The sequence below is a fragment of the Saimiri boliviensis genome, chromosome 16 (assembly GCF_048565385.1).
Source record: "Saimiri boliviensis isolate mSaiBol1 chromosome 16, mSaiBol1.pri, whole genome shotgun sequence".
Classification (NCBI taxonomy): Eukaryota; Metazoa; Chordata; class Mammalia; order Primates; family Cebidae; genus Saimiri; species Saimiri boliviensis.
This window is the reverse complement of record NC_133464.1, coordinates 50,429,510-50,451,737: the sequence shown is the minus strand read 5'-3', so window position 1 is coordinate 50,451,737 and position 22,228 is coordinate 50,429,510. Positions and strand designations below refer to the sequence as shown.

The window sequence follows — 22,228 nt, the reverse complement described above, 5'->3', positions numbered from 1 at the left end:
ATATGAATATATGTATACCTGTCTTATCTACATACCCACATACGTGCAAGTAAAAGCAAGTTAGAATTTCACTATAATGAAGGAGTTCTTGTTGTGCTTGACTTCCTAGTCTCATTTGTTGATATTTTCCCCCATTTATAGTAACAGTATCTTCATCCTTCCAGTCATGTAGGTTATCTTGTAATTGATTGTTCCTCTGCTTTACTTCCAGCAACCATTTCTGTTGATCCATTGCAGTCAAATCTCATCTCACTTCCTTGCTCTCCAGTTCTTATTATTACTATAGTTTTGGTCTTTAGTATCTCTTGCTGGGACTGCTATAGTAGCCTTTTGACTGTCTATCCACATATCCTTTCTCTATCTTCTGATTTATTTTATGTACTTCCACCAGATTTTCTTCTGTCGGCATAGTTGAGACCATGTCACACCCTGCTTTTATTTCAAATGCCTTAATTTGGAATTGAATACCATTTGTAATCTAGCTCTAGTTCCAGTTTTCATTTCATTTTCAACTTTCTAAATTCTTCCACATAGATCTTGTTGTAACCAAATGGAATTGATTCATCTTTCTCTTATTCTCTATGATTTTCTCAGTTTTACATTTTTAATAAAATGTTTTCCCACTTTTATACCATTCATCTTGTTTTCTCTCTCCTGATCCCTGCATAGCCAAATCATCCCTGTGCTTTTAGACCCAGATCAAATGATTGCTTCTACTCAAGGTGAAGTACTTATTCCTTTATTGAATTTACACACACACACACACACACACACACACACACACACACAGTTTAATAGTAGTTTGACAGTTGCCCTTGAAATGTTTAATTATGTGTCTCTGCACTTGGCTTCCTGCAAGCCACGTTAGTATTTCTTGTTAGGGAGTGATAAAAATTTGCATTTAAAATCGTTTAAAAACATTTTAATATGATTGTAGTTCTTTTTGGTTTTATAGTTTTTGATTTGGTAGCCACAGCAATGTAGGAAACAGGGAAAGTGCAGTTACTTGAGCAGCTGGCAGTGATATACATAGAAATTACAAACCATTTGGAAATGAAGGAAAACTAAACATTCAGTAAACTATATGCAGTCATTGTAACCATAGCAAGTTGATACCAGATATACAAAATACCGTATTTCTATATGTTTTAGTGCCCCCAAACTATAGTTAATTTTTTTTTATTGTGGTAAAGTATACATAACATAAAATTTGATGTTTTAACAATTTTTTAAGTGTAAAGCTCGGAGGCTTTAAGAACATTTGCATTGTTGCACAGCTGTTACTACCATCCACCTCCCTAACTTTTTTGTCTTCCCAGATCTTAACTCTGTGTCCATTAAATAGTAACTCTGCATTCCTTCTTCCTCTCAGTCTTGGGCAACCACCTTTCTACTTTGTGTCTCTATGAATTTGACTAAATAAATTGTATATGTGGAATTCTATAATATGTATCTTTTTTGTGCCTGGCTTATTTCATTTCACATAACATTTTTAGTGTTCATCTGTGTTGCAGCACGTGTCAGAATTTCCTACCTTTTAAGGTTGGATAGTATTCTATTGTATATATATACCATCTTTTGTTCATTTATCCATCAGTGGACATTAGGGTTGTTTTCACTTTTTAACTCTTGTGAATAATGCTGTTATGAACATGGGTGCACAAATACCTCTTTGAGACCTAGTATTGATTTGCCTAATGCTTTCAGTAGGATATTGAAGTCTCTTACTATTATTGTGTTTGTCTAAATCTTTACATAGGTCAAGAAGAACTTATTTGATGAATCTGGGTGCTTGAATGTTGGGCATGTACATATTTAGGAGAGTTAAGTCTTCTTGTTGAGTTGAATTCTTTATTACTATGTCATGCCTTTCCTTGTCCTTCTTAACTTGTTGGTTTAAAGTCTGTTTTAATTGACAGAAGAATAGCGACCCCTGCTCTTTTTTGTTTTATGTTTGCCTGAAAGATGTTTCTCCATCCCTTTACTTTGAGCCTCTGGGTGTTGTTATTTGTGGGATGGCAACAACACCCAGAGGCTCAAAGTAAAGGGATGGAGAAACCTCAAAGACAGCAAACAGTTGTCTTGCTTCTTTATCCAATTGCCACTCTATTCCTTATAAGTCTGTCATTTAACCCATTTACATTCAGGGTCAATATTGATATGTTAGGGTTTGATTTTGTCGTCATATTTTTAGTTGGTTGTTATGTAGACTTGATTGCATCGTTAGTTTATAGTGACAATGAAATATGTGTTTAAGTGTGCTTTGTGATAACAGGTATCATTTCTTCATTTCCATGTTTAGCACTTCATTTAGGAGCTCTTGTAAGCAGGTCTAGTGGTAATAAATCCCCTTAGTATTTTGCATGTCTGAAAAGGACTTCATTTTTCCCTTCTTATGACCTTTAGTTTTATAGGATATGAAATTCTTGGTTGGAATTTCTTTTCTTTAAGGATATTGAAAATAGGCCCTACTATCTTCTGGCATGTAAGGTTTAAGCTGAAAGGTGTGCTGTTAGCTGGATGGGATTCTTTTTGTAAATGCCCTTTTCTCTAGCTACCTTTATGATTTTTTTCTTTTGCATTGACCTTGGAGAATCTGATGACTGTGTGTCTTTGGGATAGTCATCTTGCATAATATCTCACAGAGGTTCTTTGAATTTCTTCAGTTTTCATGTTGACCTGTCTAGTGAGATTTGGAAAAGTTCTGTGGACTGTAGAAAAAGAGAGAACAAGTTGCTTGTTTTCTTTCTGGAATGTGAAAGAGTTGTAGATTTGGTCTCTTTATATAACCCCATATTTCTTAGAGGTTTTGTTCATTTTCTAAATTACTTTTTACCTCAGGTTGGGGGTGCTCACACTGGGGAATGTCGTGGGTGTTTGGTGTGCAAGTGGGAGTGCTCTAGTGAGGAGAGCCCCACAGGTGGTGGTATTCTAGCCAGGATGATGGGGAGTGCTGCAAGTGAGAGGGCTACATGCAGGAAATGCTCCTATGGTGGCAGCTGGGGCACTTTGGGTGGAAAGTGCTCCAGCAAGGGGCACTGCAGGCACAGGGCCGTGTGGGAGGGGGATGCTTCAGCTAGGGGCTCTCTGGTGGTGTCAGCAGGAACACCACAGGTAGGAAGCACTCTGGCATTGGTAGTTGGCTTGCCTTGGGTGGGCAGCTTTGGCAAGGGGCACCACAGGAGGGGGGCATTCTGATGGGGGACAGGGACTCAGCAGGCGGGAAGTTTTCTGAAGGAGTGGCAGTGAGGTCACAGGCAAACAATTCTGGCAGGAGGATGTCAGCAAAAGTGCTCTGGTGGGATAGTGGTGGCTACCCTGCTTCCAGGCATGACCAGGTAGGGACTCTTGGAGGAGTGTTTTCTTTATTATTGATTTCAACAATTTGATTGTTTAATTATGACGTACCTAACATGGTTGATGTATGTTTTATCCTGTTTGGTATTCACTGAACTTTTTGGATCTATGAGTTTACTATTTTCATCACATTTAGAAAATGTGATTTGGCCAGTATATTTTTTCTTCCTTCTTTCTACTTTTTTTTTTTTTTTTTTTAATATGCCTTCAATTATACATACATTAGACTGCTGATAATTTTCCCATAAGTCTCTGAAGATCTATTCATTTTTTTCCCTTGGCTTTTTCCTTTGGTCTCATTTTGTTAGATTTTATTACTATATCTTTAAATTCTTTATTACTGATCTTTTCTTCTGTTTTATCTAATTTACTCTTAAGCCCATCCAATAAGATTTTCATTGTTGATGGTTTTTTCTTTTATGGAAGTTCCATTTGGTTCTTTTTTTTTTTTTTTTTTTTTTTTTGTATTTTTCTTTTCTAGTTGAATTTATTTTTTCTTTTAAATACTTCAATATAGTTATAATAGTTGTTTAACAACCTATTTGCTAGTTTCCCATCTTTGTCATCTACGGCCCTGTTTCTGTTGACTAAATTTTCAGATGGTTATGGTCACATTTTTCTTTCTTGACATGCCTTGTAGTTTCTGCTTAGATGCTGGACATTGTGATGTTGGTAGTTGTTGAGAGCCTGGATTTTGCTATTTTCCTTTAATGAGTATAGGACTTAGCTTTGGTCAATAGTTAATTTACTTTTGATCAGTTTGGCCCCTTCAAGACATGTATTGAAGCTTTGAAAGGAATATCTACAGTAGCCTTTGTTCCAAATATTTTTTAGCCCCCTGGATTTCTATTCCTTGCCTTGAGTGAAGGTGCAAAGAGTTTTTAGTCTGCATAGTCCAGTCTGGCTGAATTGTCTGTATACCCTTTATGAGTTCTGGTACTTGTTTGGCTTAACATCTCTTAGTTGTTTTTGGCTCAGCCTGTTCTTAGCAGTGACTCAAGGGAACAACGGTGAAAGTTTCTGGAGCTTCCTTTCTATGCAGGTTCTTCTTTCTGAAACAGCCCCACAACTTCCAGTTGCATCAGCCTGCTTGAACTCTGAGACCGATATTCTCAACTCAGCTCTCTATGATCTCTGTCTGCATCATGGCTCCAAGCAGAAAGCCCAAGCTCACCTTTTTTTTTCTGTTTTTCTCAGGGATAATAGTCTTCCATTATCTGTTATCCTGTGCCTTAAAAACAAGAAATGTTGTTTCTTACACATTGTCAAGATTGTTAGTTGTTTATAAAGAGAGATTAAGGATTGCTCATGTACCTTTATCAGGTCCTGTAATACATTTTTAATTATTTAATGTTATTGAGATATGGTATTATTTGCAATTTGTGAACTTTTAAAGGAAATGATAGTATAGATTGAAATGATTTATAACTGTTTGAATAGTCTGTTTAATATTTAAATTAAGGAAAGAGTCTCTTGATAATTTTATGCATTTGTGGTTTTAAAAAATTAAGTTAATATCTTAAAGATAGGTTTTAAAGAAATGTAGCATTTATATACAGTTTAAATTATTATTTGCTCAGTAAACTGAATGTTGCAGTTGTCATTAGTCTTAATTATTTTTATAAAGTGTTTACGTGATTCAGGAACTCTGGAATAGACTTGAAAGTGCACATGATGGTTTTTTTTTTCCCAACGTTGTCACGTCGTATTTTACATCATATTTAAATCATAATGATTTCTGTAATAACTAAAACGCACAAAAAGTTTAAAGTTGAATGTACTAAATAATAACTAGTAAGACATCTATGTATATATTAATACCTAAAAACCAAAATAAGTCAGAGAAATACATAACTGAAGAGAGTCCTGAAGACTCCTTATGGGATTTTTGAAAGACTTTATCATGTGAGAAATTGCTTTTGCTAGGAGAAGATTTTCTTTCCATTTTCATAATACATTGTTATCTCTCTATTTTTATGAGATTCAAGAAAAAACTCAAGTTAGTTGGATCTGGAAGCTTATTTTTATTAATTAACAATTATTGGTTGAATACTTTTTCAAAATGCAAATTATTTTGAAAAACATAAAACATTAAGGAAATTTCAGTATAATTGAAGAACCTCCATATTATATACTGTAACAATCTGTTCTGTTTAAGTAATTAGAAATCACCTTTATGTTGTTAACTAATAAATTTTGTGTCTAAAAATTTTATTTTTAAAGATAATTTCTAGGTAATATTGTCTCTTACAGCTTTATGCTTTGACATGGAATTCTTGTTACCAAAGTTTGTTATTTTTGAATTTGCTTCTTGTTTAAGAGGACTGTTTTCTTCTTAGGGGAATGGTCTGATAAATATTTCTGAAAGTTATGTGTGAATATGTGTTTTAGTAAGGGGAGGTGAGGAGAGAGTCTTTGCCTGGTTATTGAAGTTAAGAATAATATATTTTGTGTGGTTTGAAATACTTTATGGAAGGTCTTTTTCTTCCTATTTCTTATAAGAATCTACTCAATAGATAGATTCCTATTACATTATAAATGTTGGGAATATAGTTTTAATGTATAATAGGTCTTTTGTAACTGGACTTTTTCCACAGAGCTTATCAAAACACAATAGAAGCAATATTGGAACTGAAGGTGGACCACCTCCTTTTGTGCCTTTTGGACAGGTAATGACTTTTATATTGGGAGTTGAATTTAAATTAGGAAAAGGTATTTTTCATTAGTATTCAAACTGTGTTTCATGATGTGCTGAACTATTTATTAAGAGATTATGGAGTTATTTGTCCCAAATCTGAAGTTCAAGGAATTTAATAATTTTTTGGGTTTTTGGCTTCACGGTAATTATATTGTTGATGTTTGCAAGAGCTGTTAATTCAAAGATTGAAGCAATTAAGAGTCATATCTGAAAAGTAACTTATAACCAATTAAAATAGGATGGAGGAAGAATTTTTTTTAGAGAAGTTCAAAAATAAGAAAACAGAAATATGTCATAATTTCTCATTTGTTCATTAAAAACATAAGATGGAGGAGAGAAATGAAGCCACACAGGGTGATCAGATGAAATGCTACTTTGAGGCAGCTCCCCTTCTCACCAGTATCTTGTGATTTCAGTTGTCTTCAGCATCAAATTGATTCTCAATAATATTTTCCAACATGTTCTTGCTTTATCCCTGACAATTCTAAGAATAATTCTGTGGCCACTTGCTCTTCTGATGATGCCATCAAAATTTAGCTATTGGTAATCTGCCTTGCATTTGCTCTTTAATTTTTTTCAAAAGTGCTGGGCTGGCTAAGAGTAGCAGTGAGTTGTGGAGATAACAGGTAGGCAACAGATCTGCACATCCATAACAAGGTTATGTGTGTGTGTGTCTGTGTGTTTAAATTTTGGTATTTAGTACGATCTTCACTTTACTACTCTCACTTAAGTAAATCATTTTTGCATCAAACTTATTTTGAAGCATTTTTAAAATAATGGTTTTTCTTTTACTGAGTTTGGAAGAAGAGATAGCCAAGATAAAAGAAAGTATGAAGTTCTATGGTGTGATCCGTGTTGATGATTGATATTCTCCCAGTGTAATAAAAATCCCCGTAAGGAAAGCAGTGCAAACATTCTGATAACTTATATTTGAAAATAATAATGATATATTTGTAAAAATTTACTCTTAAACATTTTGGTGATAATATTTCTCTTCCAGAAAGACTTATGATCTAATTATTCTTAAGACTTTTAAGTGTTTTACAGCTTTTGGGGGGTTAGGGCATATAATAAAAGGTATAATTTTAATAATATTATTTGCTTATAAAGTTCATTCTGAAAAAATTCTTATGCAGCATCTTGCAGCCTTGTACATGGGTTGAAGATAGGTAATGCTAAGTGTGTGTTGGTGTCAATGTGATATATTTTTATTACTGAAATTTTTCTGTATTTGTATAACACATTTCTTTGAGATCTTCCTCCTTCATTTTTTTTAAATGAGTTGAGAAAAAGTTCATTTTATAGAATTTTTACTGGTAAAATTGGAATGGAGATCAGAACTGAGGGCTTATTTTTAGGCAGTGGTGCCTTTTTTTCTTTACTTTATGAGAAAAAATATAAAAACCTTGAAGCCTGATTTTGGACATGAGTATGTTTTTAGAGTGTGGTTTATCAAGTGTAGAGACATCTTTTTATATTGTGATATAATTGTAATAACCAATCCACATATGGATATTGTGGTATAATATGAAAATTAAGCTCTTCATGACAAAACCAAATTTAGATCTTACTGTGCATTAGTCAAGATTGTTTGAAATATAAAATTATTCAAGTAATTATCCTAAAATGAAAGGTTAGCTTTCTTGATCGAGTATATGTTTTAAATATATGCCTGGCTTAGATGGCCAAAAATTTATATAGCTTTTAATTGTATTTGCTAGTTATGTTTGTTTAAAAGTTATTTTTCCAATTTTTTACTTTTAAATATATGGGATAGAATTTTATTTGTGTAGGCTTTTAGCTATTGTAAAAGATACAAGATACTTTCTTTTGAAGAAGTTTTACTTTCTGATGAAAACTTGAATCTCTTTTGGAACTACTAAGTTGACTTATTCTTACTTGTTTTACCAGAAGTGTGTATCTCATGTCCAAGTGGATAGCAGAGAACTTGATCGAAGAAAAACATTGCAAGTTACAATGCCTGTCAAACCTACAAATGATAATGATGAATTTGAAAAGCAAAGGACTGCTGCTATTGCTGAAGTTGCAAAGAGCAAAGAAGTAAGAAATCAAATCATTACACATTTCTTATTTCTTAACGTTATGTTCTGTTTGGATTACCCGTGATCGTTACTGTCTTTTCACATAAGCTACCTAATTCAACAAATGCTTAACCTTGTTCTTCTTATATATTCCATAAGTAGAAATGTTCTGTCTCTTTATGGAATCTTACATGTTTTACTCATGTGTTCTTTTTCCAGATCTCTAAGGTAGTTCCAGCAAGTTACTCTTGCTGGCAAATTACCCTTCTCTTCTCCTTCTTTCCGTTTTTAAAGAATGTAGCAACTGGGCACACTTTTTATTGTGGCAGAGAGTTTCCTATTAGTAGTTGGGCTAGTTGCCACTTTTTGGGGGATAATTTCCCCTTATTCATAGCAATTTATGAGAAATAGCAACTTCTGAGAGATGAATAAAAATGTTGCTGAGAATTTTTCTATTGTATGACTGAATGGTATTCATCATGTGTAGACAGTCAGCTCTCCATATATGTGGATTCAACTTCTTAACTGTGGATTCAACCAGTAGTGGATCAAAAATACTTGTTGGGGGGAGATGGATGGTTGCATCTGTACTGAATGTATACACATTTGTCTTGTGATTATTCCCTAATGAGATAGTATAACAACTATTTGTATAACATTTACACTATATAAGGTATTATAATAATCCAGAGATGATTTAAAGTATACAAGAATGGCTGGGCATGGAGGCTAAGGTCTGTAATCCTGGCACTTTGGGTGGCTGAGGCAAGTGGATCACCTGCTGTGATGAGTTCGAGACAAACCTGACCAACATGGCAAAACCCCAACTCTGCTAAAACTACAAAATTTACATGCATTGTGGTGCATGCCTGTTATGTGAGCTATTCAGGAGGTGGAGGCAGGAGAATCACATGAACCCAGAAGGTGGAGGTTTCAGTGAGCTGAGATTGCACCATTGCATTCCAGCCTGGGCAACAATAGCAAGACACAGCCTCAAAAAATAAAAATTAAAAAATAAGTATACAGGAGGATGTGCATAGGTTATATGCAAATACTATATCATTTTATGTAAGGGACTTGAACAACCATGTTTTTTGTTATCTGCTGGGAATGTGAGAGTGATGGGAGTCCTAGAGCCAATCCCTGTATTATTTTCTTATCCCTTCATCTGATAGACAGTCAGGTTGATTTCATAACTTGGCTATTGTGAATAGGCTACAGTAAATATGGGAGATAATCTCTTTGACCTACTAATTTCCTTTCCTTTGGATAAAGACCCAGTAATAGAATGCTCAGTCATATGCTAGTTCTATTTTTAGTTTTGTTGAGCAACCTCCATATTGTTTTCTGTAATGGCCGCACTAATTTACATTCCCACCAGCAGTGCATAGAGTTCACCTCTCTTTACATCCTCACTGGTATTTGTTATTTTTTATTTTTGTCTTTTTGATTATAGCAGTTTTAACTGGGTTGAGATAATATCTCATTTTGTTTTGATTTGCATCTCCTTGATGATGTTATGCGACACCCAGGTTTCAGTCTAGATACTGCTGCACACTGCACAGAAAGCCAATCACTGAAATATGAGTGTTGCTAGGAAAGAAGGCTTTAATTGAGTGCTGCAGCTGAAAAGATGGGTGGTCAGTCTCAAATTCTTCACCCTGATGGGCTAAAATTAGGAATTTATATATCAGGGAAGAAATCTAACTATATGCAGGAAAACAGGAACTAAGGAGGGGTAAGGAAGTAATTATGATGAATAAGCGATGTGGCATTTCATTGTTTGGATGTGGTGATCTGGTGAATTTTAGTTCTTTGATACTTTTTTGAAAGGCAAGAGTGTCATTTCCTGAAGAAGGGACTCAGAAAAAGATAAATCAAGTGGAAGCTTCAAACTTTAAGAATCAGTAGGGTCAGTTTCTGTTTATTCAAAAAAATGTGTCTATGGGACTACTGGGCTGATTTCAATGATAAATGATGTTGAACATATGTTCATATACCTGTTGGCCGTTTGTATGGTCTTCTTTGGAAAAATGATATTCAAATCATTTATCCATTTTTAAATTGGATTTTATTTTTTTTTTGAATTGTCATGTTCCTTATATATTCTAGATATTGACCCCTTGTCAGATGGATAGTTTGCCATTATTTTCTTTCATGCTGTAGGTTGTTTCTTCACTCTGTTGATTGTATTCTTGGCTGTGCAGAAGCTTTTTAATTTGATACAATCTCATTTGTCTATTTTTATTTGCATGCCTGTGCTTTTGAGGTCTTATCCAAAAAACTTTGCCCAGACCAACATCCTGAAGTAACAAACCCCTCCCTCTTACGTTATTGATAGCCAAAGGCTCTCTTTTCATTATTTAGAATTTTTCTGCTTATTTGTAATAGGTGTTTTTCTAGTTACTTACTGATTTCTCTTATACTGTGATAAGAAATTTTAGGTCATAAATTAGTTTCTACATAGACATTTCTTAACCAGTGAGATTGAAATTTTGTTTCCTTTATTCAGAATCTGCAATGAATCTTAGCTTACAATTGCTTTCCAATTTGATTTTGAAGTAAGGATTAGTCTTCTTGAATTTTGGTTGTTCTTCCCACAGTATCTTTCTGTTGTCAGTCTAATGAGGGGCCAGACACACAAGCTCTGGAATCACAGCCTGAAAGCATATCTTGCTGACACCTTTGGATAGTTACTCAGCTTTTTATATTCCCCCCCACTTTTCTTTTTTAATTTGTAAAACTCGGAGATAATAATGTTACCTACTTCATATGTGAGAATAAAACATTTAGAACTAATGTAAGTACTCCCTGACACAGATCATAACACTTGCTCAGAGCTCTCAGTAAGCATGACTATTGCTATTCTTCACTTGGTCCTCTATCCAAGGCATACTTTTAAAAATCCAGTTTTACCATTTCTTAAATTAATACATTTTACATAACTTATATGAAATATACTTATTGTTTCAGTAAGAGATAAAATTATGGAGATTCAGAAGATACTGAAAATACGTATTTTTAAAATGATTACAGAAAGATGTTCTTTTGATTTACGTTTATCTCAAATGAACTTTTCTACCTAGGATTTTGTTGGATGCGGTTATAGCTGTCTATTTATTACAGTATAGTTAATCTTTTGTAAGGTGCTTCTTTTTGTTGTCACAATTGATATTATGTTTTCCCATAAATATTTGATAATTAAAGCATCTTTTTTTTTTATAGCAGACATCAGAACATCTCAATTTATATATGAGAGAGTTGATGGAGGCTCAAAACTAACAAACTTGGAACTTGCCCAAGGTTATCCAGTGATAATTGTAGAACTCAGTGGATATGTAACATAGAAGATCTGAATCATAAGTAATGTAAACATACTAAATAAGCAGATTGCAATTTTAAATATAATAGTTTGTTTAGGCCTCAAGATAGTGAGAGCTCAGTCAAAACTTGAAGGAGGTAAGAGAATTAGCTACTTGGTTATCTGAGTAAGAGTATTCCAGTCAGAAGGAAAAGCCACGGCAAAGGCTCTAAAGCAGGAGCACAGAGGAACAGCAGAGTGGCCAATGGAAGCAGAGAGAACAAAGGGACAAGCAGTAGAAGATAAAGTCAAGAGAGATACTAGAGGTTAACTTATGTAGGGCCCTGTAAACTATTGTAAAGACATTGTACTTCCTTCAAGGAGAAACAGGAGCCTTTGTATGTTTTGAGCATAGCAATTAAAATCAGCTGACCTATATTCTAAAAGGGTAATTCTAGGCCCGCGTGGTGGCTCACACCTGTAATCCCAGCACTTTGGGAGGCCGATGCAGGTGGATCACGAGGTCAGGAGTTCAAGACCAGCCTGGTCAACATAAGTGAAACCCCGTCTCTACTAAAAATACAAAAAAATTAGCCTGGCATGGTGGCGCATTCCTATAGTACCATCTACTGGGGAGTCTGAGGCAGGAGGATCACTTGAACCCAGGAGGTGGAGTTTGTAGTGAGCTGAGATTGCACCACTGTACTCTAGCTTGGGCAACAGAGTGAGATTTGGTATCAAAAAAAAAAAAGGTTAATTCTAGCTGTTGTGTTCAGACTTGGTTGTAGAGAAGGAAAATTGGAAACCAACAAGTAGAGAATTGCTGAAGTAATCCAGGATTTTAAAAAATGGTTATGGCTTGGACAAATATAGCAGCTGTGAAGGTAGTGCAGGGTGGTCAGATTCTGGAATTTTAAAGGAGCATTAGGGTTACTGAGATTCAATATAGGGTACAAGAGAAGATGTGGTATCAGGAATGAATCTGGCCAGGCGTGGTGGCTCACACCTGTAATCCCAGCACTTTGGGAGGCTGAGGCAGGCAGATCACCTGAGGTCAGGAGTTTGAGACCAGCCTGACAAACATGGAGAAACCCCACCTCTACTAAAAATACAAAATTAGCTGGGTGTGGTGATGCATGCCTGTAATCTCAGCTACTCAGAAGGCTGAAGCAGAAGTATTGCTTGAACCCAGGAGGCAGAGGTTGCAGTGAGCCAACACTGCGCCATTGCAATCTAGCCAGGGCAATAAGAGTGAAACTCCATCTCAAAAACAACAACAACAACAACAACAACAAACCCAAAAAAACAAAAAAAAAACCCTAATGGTTTTACCCAGAGAAATTGGCAGGTTAGAGTTTCTTGCCTTGAAATGAAGCCTGGAGTGGAGATCCGGTGCTCCATTCTGCACATGTGAATATTGAGGTACTTACCAGACATGCAAATAGTAATCATGTTTAATAGACAATAAGACTAAAGGATGAGCTTTAAAATAGACACATACATTTGAGAGTTGTAGACATCTGGATGGCATTGAAAATTATGAGACCAAATGAGATCACCAAAGGAAAGAGCATTGATAGAGAACAGAAAAGGCTAAGTAATGAACCCTGTAACACTTCAACTTGAACTTAGAGCCTAGATGGCAGAAGTGGAACCAGCCAAGGTGTGACCAGTAACAGGATAAAAACAAGACAATGGCCAGGCGTGGTGGCTCAAGCCTGTAATCCCAGCACTTTGGGAGGCTGAGGCGGGTGGATCATGAGGTCAAGAGATCGAGACCATCCTGGTCAACATGGTGAAACCCCGTCTCTACTAAAAATAGAAAAAATTAGCTGGGCATGGTGGCGCGTGCCTGTAATCCCAGCTACTCAGGAGGCTGAGGCAGGAGAATTGCCTGAACCCAGGAGGTGGAGGTTGCAGTGAGCTGAGATCGTGCCATTACACTCCAGCCTGAGTAACAAGAGCGAAACTCCGTCTCAAAAACAAAACAAAACAAAACAACAAAAAAATTAAAACAAGACAATGCAGAAAATGTATTATGGAGAAGGGAGTGTTAAACTTATCAAAGGCAATTTAAAAGTTACATAACGTAAGGACTTAGAATTGCTATAGAATTGAGGAGGTTGTTTATTCCATTCTCATTCTTAACATTCATAAGGTTGGTGGTACAATAAATCATATGGGGTTAAGATAAAGTGTAACCATGCATGTACCAGTGTGTGGGTTGATGTGGTCAAAATCTATGTGAGTTCTTTACTGATTATTTCAGTTTTTGTTTTTTAGTAAGGAAGTAAGCATGGTTAACACTGATGTGAGAGAAGGTGTTAGAGTTTGAGAAGGGAGAACATGTAAAATAGGGTTTTAGACGATTAGGAATATGAATGGCCTAGGGAAACATGATAAGATTGCTAGACAGCATTAAGGCCCACTTGAGTTTCATAGTCATGATTATCATGAATGCCTAATTCACATAATATGAACAAAAAGGGGTGGCTCATAAAGGACAGGTAGTAATAATGTTTGGGTAATATTTAGGTTGTGATGGTTCTAGATATTTACATTAATGAGTAGTAAGTACTTCAGAGCAGTGAAAAGTAACTCTGAAAATGCTACTTATCCTATTCCTTAATCCATAAAATGGAAAGAAAATTATAAGTAAATGCACCCAGAAGATGGGGCTGTTTCACTGGCACCAAAAGAAAAAGCACTTTCGGAATTACGGAATGTAAAATTTGGAAATATATTTAATTTGGAGCCGCTCAGGTAACAGAGTTTTCAGGTAATTTTGTTCTAGTATATTAACCAAAATAGTAATTACCATCTGTTATTGAGTGTTTACCATGTGCCAGCTACTGAGATAATAACTTAATATCGATGTTGTCATTTAATCCTCCCAATATCCCAGTGAGGTAGGTTTTCTAATCCCCGTTTTAAAGATGAAAAGCCTGAGGCTCCATGGAAGGTAGAAGTTAAGTGACCTGCCTGAATGCTAAAGATAGTGACTGGGCCAAGATTAGTCCCAGCCTTGTCTAGTTCCATAGCCTATGTGCCTACCTGTGCTGCCTTGTTTTCTAGTCTAATAAGTTTTGTATCATATTAGTAAATACTTTTTTTCTAGTTATACAAGCAATGATTATGAAGGCATTTCAGATATATTTTTTTTTGCTGGGATTCCATAAACCAAAAACTTAATGAATCTAGTAATGAGTCTTTGGTAATTGAAGAAGTGGTTTTAATTTTGATTTGAGTTAAATGGTAATACTGCCTGGTTATCCAAAGATAATCTTGCCTGATAGCTGGATTTAGAACCCAAGTCTCAAGACAGTAGTCAAGTATTTTACTCTAAAATCATTTTAACAAGTAATCTTCATAATGCTTGTATTATTTTCTTCTCTATAGCTGTAATTTTCATGACTTCCCTTTTATTCACAAATTGTGTAATTATTTTTATTGCCTGGTCTGGATTTGTGAATAAAAGAGATTGTGACTAGCAGATATTTTTGCTATCCAAAAAAAAAAGTTAATATTTTGTTTTTTCATGTAAAACACAGTTGAGAAACTTTTAATTACTTCAGTTGTTTTTTGTCATAGCTTAGGTTTTAGAGCTATTTTTAAATGTTTACATATCTTTCTTTTATCTTTCTCTTATCTAAAGACGAAGACATTTGGAGGAGGTGGTGGTGGTGCTAGAAGTAATCTCAATACCAATGCTGCTGGTAACCGAAATAGGGAAGTTTTACAGAAAGAAAAGCCAACCAAATCAGAGGGAAAACATGAAGGTGTCTATAGAGAACTGGTAAGGCCAAAGAACCAATTACAAATTTAAAGTGTTTTTCTTTAAAGGATTCTTTTATTCTTTCTCATTACCACCACTGGCTTTGTGCAATGTATTATGGATAGATCTTATAACTCTTGAAGACTTTCATTAAGGATTACAATTAAATCATTAAAAATTTGGATTGTTTGAAAAATAATTTACTTAAAACTTCTATCTCACTTAAATTACTAATGTCCAAATATTATATTTTGGAATGGATTAATAAAAAGCCATCAAAAGATGATGCATCGAAGATATACATTTTTCTGTGCTTCCCCACATCTTTTATCAAATTTTGTCTAAAAATGATTTTATTTTGTTTTCTGCTCCTTTTTGGGAAAAATATTGTGAAGCAAGCATATGTATTATGTGGACCTAATTGCAAAACATACTTGAATTTTTAAGATAAAAGAGGAGTCAAACATATTTCTTGTATGCTGCAATGTTTTCAGATCTAAGGATGTTGGCAAAAATTCATTTTCCTTTGCCTTTAGAGGTAAATGACTGGTTGATTTCTGTCCTTAGGGTACAGAATATCCAAAAGAGCTTAAACCATGGGGGTTTACTATCTCATATAACAAGAAATTTAGAATTACCAACAAATGTTGGTAAATTCTAGAGTATAACAATATCAGAGCATTCGTGGGTATTTCCATGATTTCTTGGCTTTCTCCTTAGGGTTCTATAACTGCCCAGTGGGTTCACCTTACCCACTGCCTAAATAGAGCTGATTTATCAAGACAGGGAAATTGCAATAGAGAAAGAGTAATTCATACAGAGCAAGCTATTGTGGGAGACTAGAGTTTTATTACTAAAATTAGTTTCAGCAATCATTCAGGGATCAGAGGTTTTTAGTTTTGTTTTTTGAGATGGAGTTTTACTTTTGTTGCCCAGGCTGGAGTACAGTGCACAATCTTGGCTCACTGCAACCCCCACCTCCTGAGTTGAAGTGATTTTCCTGTCTTCTCAGCCTCCCCAGTAGCTGGGATTATAGGCACCTGCCACTAATACCCAGCTAATTTTTTGTATTTTTAGTAGAGATAGCATTTCACCATGTAGGCCAGGCTGGTCTCAAACTCCTGACCTCAGGTGATCTACTCACCTTGGCTTCCCAAAGTGGTGGGATTACAGGCGTGAGCCACTGTGCCCCTTGGGATCAGATCAGAGTTTTTTTTTTTTGGATGTGCTTTTACACAACAGATCAGAGTTTTTAAGGACGACTTGGTTGGTTGGGGGAAGCCAGTGAACCAGGAGTTCTGATTGGTTAGGTGAGAGATAAATCATGGGAATTGAAACTGTCCTCTTGCATTGAGTCAGTTCCTGGGTAGAGGCCACAAGGTCAGATGAGTCAGTTAATCCATCAGGGTATTGCCAGCTGATCCATAAAGTACAAGGTCTGCAAAATATCTCAAGCACTGATCTTAGGAGCAGTTTGAATCTTATAGCCTCCAGCTGATCTCATGGATTAGTGTAGTACATAATTTCCCACAAGTGTAGTGTAGTACATGATTTCCATCTAAAATTTTACTCGCTAAGGTAAAGAATTTCCTTTTGGGGCTCTGTAAAGTTCCTTGGTTTTATCTTCCTAAATGAACCTCTGGGTTATGGGCACCCTGCTCACTTTCATTACCTGACAGAATTTGCAGGATAATTGCCCAGAACTAGAATATTGATCCAGATTTTTACATTACCCATCCCTTTTTGTTTCTTCCAAGCTGTAGATCACCACTTGAATCACAGGAATAAGCAGGGTTAGTCTAAAATGTTGGCAAAGAAACTTAAAAACAATTAATGAGACTGGAATTTAATAACAAATGTATAAGCTATGGAGCATAATGATTGTCTCTAGTCCTCATTTTTGGTAAAAATAAATTATGATAGGACTGTGTTTTTCATAGAATAAACTTTAGTCTTATACTTGGCCTGATTATTTGCATAAAGTGCAGCAAGAATGGTTATTTCTGCATAGGCCTTTTGGATTGTCTTTGATGGAACTCTGTTCCACAAGGAATTTGAGATAAGATCTTTTATGTCTGTGCCTAGCCATGGGTTTTTATCTTCAGATACCTGTGAATTGGGTGATCCTCTCCTCTAAAGGCCGCAAGGTAAACTGGGAGCTCCTGGTCCTGATAGAAAGTGACATTCTTTATTGATCATAGGTTAGGAACCCTGTACAGGGACTTTATATGTAGGTATGAGGCCAGTTCTCTCCATGGGACTTTGCAAGTCAAGATTGCCTCCTTAAAGGGAAGCATATCCTTCTAGTCAAAGCCTTAATAAAATAACCAGTTTTTCTAATTATGTTATCTTGCAAAAGGAAAATGGATTCCTATTGCACTGATGCAAACAACTATATTGTGATAAGAGTCTCACTATAGTTTCCAAATTCTAGAGGAACCAGGCAGAGAGAAACAAACATGATTTGTTCACAGGAGTATACCTTACTCAATTATTAAAGGCCATAAATAGTTCAAAATAAGTTTCCTTGACTTTGAAAAACAAACAAGGATCAGGAATATTCTAAGGAAAATCAAAAAGTTTGCTTTAGCTCTCTGAATTCAGTCTCTTTCATTAAGCTGTTTTGTTTGATACTTGTGAACATTTCAGCGCTTCATGAATCCAGTAAATTTTTCCTCTATTCCAGTGTTACAATCTTCAAAGCTATTAGAATCCTGCATTTGAGAGCGCCTGTTAAAGTCTTATAGCTTGATTGTAACCCATCTTTTGAGAAGGAACAAAGCAAGACAAGAATTGTCTGCAAATGACAAAATTTCCAACCTAGTTACAGTTAAAAACATGACTGATAAAGTTTAGTTATCTGTGGTTTACAATAACTTGACAACCTCAATTAATAGCATATATTTAGACATTAGAATTTTAGAAATTCTGTACAATTTTGGAACATATATTTGTATTATTTACCAAAATATAACTTAAAGAATATTGCAAATGAACATCATTTGGGTAATCTCATGTCAAACAATTCTGTTTCTCTCTTTTCTGGATGATTCAGAGCCCCTCTGAACCATCCAGAAAGCAAGGCATCAGGAAAGACAATTTTAAAACTTGAAGTTCAATGGTTGGGAAGCCTGCTAAATGTTGGAGGACTTAAAGCACTTGATGTTATGAAATAGAATTTCATATTGCCACAAATTATTTATTTTGTCAAAATGATGACTCAAAAAGCAAAAACCTTTCATTAACCTTTACTGTTACATGAAAATCCTGTTGAAAGCCCAGATTTTATCTTTGCATTAGTTTATTAATGTTAATCCCAATTTGTTTAAACAAAACCTTGTAGATGATTCCATGTAGTCTTAACCAGTTTGACCATGAGTTGAAATCTTTACAAACCTTTTATGACCCTGGCATCTTAAAACAACCTTGCTGTGCTTTTATTTCAATACTCAATTTATAAAAAGATCATATAATACTTTTTTGAATGTAGTTAATGTTTACACATTTTTTGCAAGATTAATTTTAAAAATCTTTTTATAACTTGCTTACACCTCTAGCTTTATCTTATCAAATGCTTTTAATTCTTGGGGTTTCTTAAAGAAAAGAGTGGCTTTTTTTTCCCCCCCCAAACAGGGTCTGTGGTGCCTCTTCTATTTTTCCTAAGAAGTCCCAGCTACCAAAAGTTGTCTTAGGACCTCTCTTGTGTGCCTTGAGTGGCAAGACAAAAAAAATGGAGAAAAATAACCTTTTTCCAGAAAAATAACCTTTTTCTTCATCCCTGGAAAAAATTTATATTTTCATGCTTTCTTATAATCTTTTGCTAAAAAACACATTTTACTATTTTTATACACCTTGCCTGTAAAACTGTTTAGTGGTCTCAAATACATGTTGCACCATAAACACTTAGCAACTTTTACTTTTGGTGAAAAACCTGGTTACTGAGCTATTTTAATTATATATCAGGTGTGGAGGCAAGGACCCAGATAGAAGTGCAGATGAGGTCTGACTCTTTACAGCATCTAAGTCCATGTGTCCTAGGCCTTGTCTATTTGTAAAGCAGGCAGTTTACAACCTTGCAACATTAGCAAACCTAGTATCTGACTTGTATGATTTAGACTATTTGCATTTTGATGACACTTGCATTTTACCAATAATCCTTAAGACTTTTTGTTTCTTAAGGATTGAAGTCACATTAACTAAAAGACATTACAGCTTTTATCTTTCCTTAAAGAATATTTGATTTTAGTGCTTATTTTTCTTTAAGCCAATCAATTAGAGCTCTATTTATAGGCATTACACAGAACACATTATAGCAATACAGACAGGCAGAGTATTCAGCACTTGTATGATTTTTCATTTGCCAGTTTCTTAATTGGATTACTGGCTTCAGGGTAGAGCCCTTGGAGGAACAAGGCCAGGATAGTATGCATTTTTAGGGTCTAATAAGCAGGCATAGCTGAAAGCAAAGAGCCCCAAAATTAAGAGTGCTATTTTGCACTGGATCTTGGATCCCCAAAAGGAGGGAGATACTATAGGAGAAGACAGTGCAGTGCTTCTACCATGCATTTCATTGCAAGGCAACCCAAAGCCACTCAGCTTATTTTGTAACCATCCCCCATGAGAGTCCCATCTCTCAGTGGCGGGTGAGGATGTTTCTGTATCTTTCAGGTGACCAAGAGCTTGCTTCTCTAATTCAAAGTGCAGAGAGTTAAGTATCCTTCTATAACTACTATAAGGCATCCTTAAAGTATGTTTTCTATCTATTACACACCATAGCTCTCTCATAATGTGAAGTAATTTGATACCTCAAAACTGTCATATAACACAGTGCAAAACAGAATAGAGTCTCTGATTTTGAGAGGGAACTATCTGCTTTTAATTCTTGAGGTTTCATAAATAAAACAGAGTGGTTTTTTTTTTCCCCCAAATCAGGGTCTGTGGTGCCTCCTCAATCTTTCCTAAGGAGTCCCAGCTACCAGAAGTTGTCTTAGGGGCCTTTCTTGTGTGTATTAAGAATGGCAAGACAAAAAAAAAAAAAAAAAAATGGAGAAAAATAATTCAGTTAACTGAAAAGAAAAAAACCTTTTTTTCCAGAAAAACAAGATCCAAAAAGAGAAAAACTATACTTGTAACTTGGATATCCACTTTTAATTAAGCTGGGTGCCCTTTAAGAAAATCTCTTTAAATCTCTTGTTACTCCACTTTAGCCATGCCAGGCAGTTAAAATTTTCTGCTTTCGAATTTCACAAAAAGTAACCTTACAGGTGAAACCAACAAGCCTTAGTCCTTACTTATGCTTTGACTTAACCACAAGTATGTGAGATATTTTCAAAGGATTGATAAGCAGCTTTTGAAACTGTCATTGCAAAATTGTGACTGAGACAGTGAAAGAGATCCAACCCAAGAAACTCTCTTTTGTTTCCAGCATCCAAGCTGTCATTGTCCATCCCTGGGTATAGACTGAACCAACTTAGAGGATCCTGGTTTACAGTTTATAATCCAAAACAAAGATGATAAGAGCCACTTCCTAAGATATACTTCCCTCTTGCCCGGAGACCAGACCACTAAACTAGTCACAAGATTAGAAACCATGGCTTAGGAGTCATGCAGCTGGAGCCTACAAGATTTCGTCCTTCCCTTAACTGCTCCCAAGATCAGTGCTTAAGATGTTTTGTAAACCCCACCCTTGATGTATTAGCTTGCACTGCCCAGATTGATAAACTGTCTTATCTGATTTTGTGGTCCCCACCCAGGAACTGAATTAGCACATGACAGCCACCATTGTAAAATGGTGGAGACTAAAAGTATTGCTCTGTGTTTGAGGTCATGTTCCCAAGGACATGAAACAAGGTGGAGACCTGTAGCCAGGTTTGCTACTGACCATTTTGTTGGGCTGGTGTGAACAGCAGACTTACAGGGTCCTGGGATTGCATCCTAGCCTGAGGTACCCTTTCTTTTGATAGATCCATACAGAAAGACATGCAAAGCACAGTAGATTTGGCTACCACTTAAGACTAACCTCACAAATCCTTTTTTGTTAATTAGAACTTTACAGAGAATATAAACAGTGATCCTTGTTATTTCTTTTACTGATTTGCACAGGGAGACAGAAGCCAAAGCCTGACTAGTGATTTTTTTTTTTTTTTTTTTTTTTTTTTCCCTTTGCCAGCATGTCAAGCTTCTGGGTTTTCTTCCCTCTAGCTCAACTATAAGCCAAGGATTTTAAAGTTTGGAGAAATTAACTTTTCCCAGGTTTGATGAAAATTATAAAAGTACCATTTTAAACCATGAAAGAGGAAAAAACATCATAGAAAAGTCTGGGGGTTTAGTTAGGGTTGTCAAGAGGTCCTGCTTCCCTTCCTATTGGGAATAGTGTTTCCCCTATTTCTTCGTCTTACCTATTTTTTTTCTTTTCTCTTTTGGCCTATTATAGGAGAAATAATGCTCATCTCCAGAATTCTCTGTTGTTGGCAGAACTGCCTATTTTTCAGCTGTAGTTAGGGTTTGGCTTAGAAGCAGCATAATATCACTTCATGAGAGGTCCAACACCTGAGTTAAATTTTGGAAAGCTTCTGTATACCTATCAGGGTCATTATCAGCCTAAGTCTCTCTTTATTTGCCTAAGGTCCAGTAATGAGAAGAGAACGTGAGGGAGTCCTCAGATTGTTCCCCTGGAAGTTGCTTCTCTAACTTTGGAGAATCATTCTCCATAGACTTTCCTGATATGACCATTAAAAAGGCTGAGTTGATTTTGTAAGACCTGCAAAGGTCTGGTAAGAAGGCCATACCCTTGTGCAAAAGAAAGTGAGCCATTTTTTCTTTAAATTTTTAGGGTCGAAGGAGTCCTTATGCTTCAGAATGCACTCCAGAGTAGTTCAAGCTGAAGATGATCTGTTACCCACCTAGAAAAAGACTAAATGCATCTCTTTAGTCTCCTTCTTTTTGGTGTGACCCTCAATGGAGAGGTGCCAGTGAAGGCATCTCTACTGCTGTTTTTCCTCCCTGGTTCCTGAGTCCCAGCAGCTTGTCGAATGTGCTGCCCATAGTTGCAGGCG

The 22,228-nt window shown here is 35.7% G+C and overlaps 1 protein-coding gene across 9 annotated transcripts in view; it reads left to right on the top strand.

Moving 5' to 3' along the window:
* Positions 1-22,228, top strand: part of TDRD3 (tudor domain containing 3) — a 408,301-nt gene that overhangs the window by 69,757 nt on the left and 316,316 nt on the right. For all 9 annotated transcript variants that reach the window (XR_012514351.1, XR_012514352.1, XM_074387640.1 and 6 more), the window contains exons 6-8: positions 5,955-6,026; positions 7,967-8,116; positions 15,054-15,194. Coding sequence is in view for 7 of the 9 variants with exons in the window: in XM_074387640.1 (XP_074243741.1) it covers positions 5,955-6,026; positions 7,967-8,116; positions 15,054-15,194 (363 nt within the window). In the remaining 2 variants the exon portion in view is untranslated. The remainder of the gene's footprint in view (positions 1-5,954; positions 6,027-7,966; positions 8,117-15,053; positions 15,195-22,228) is intronic.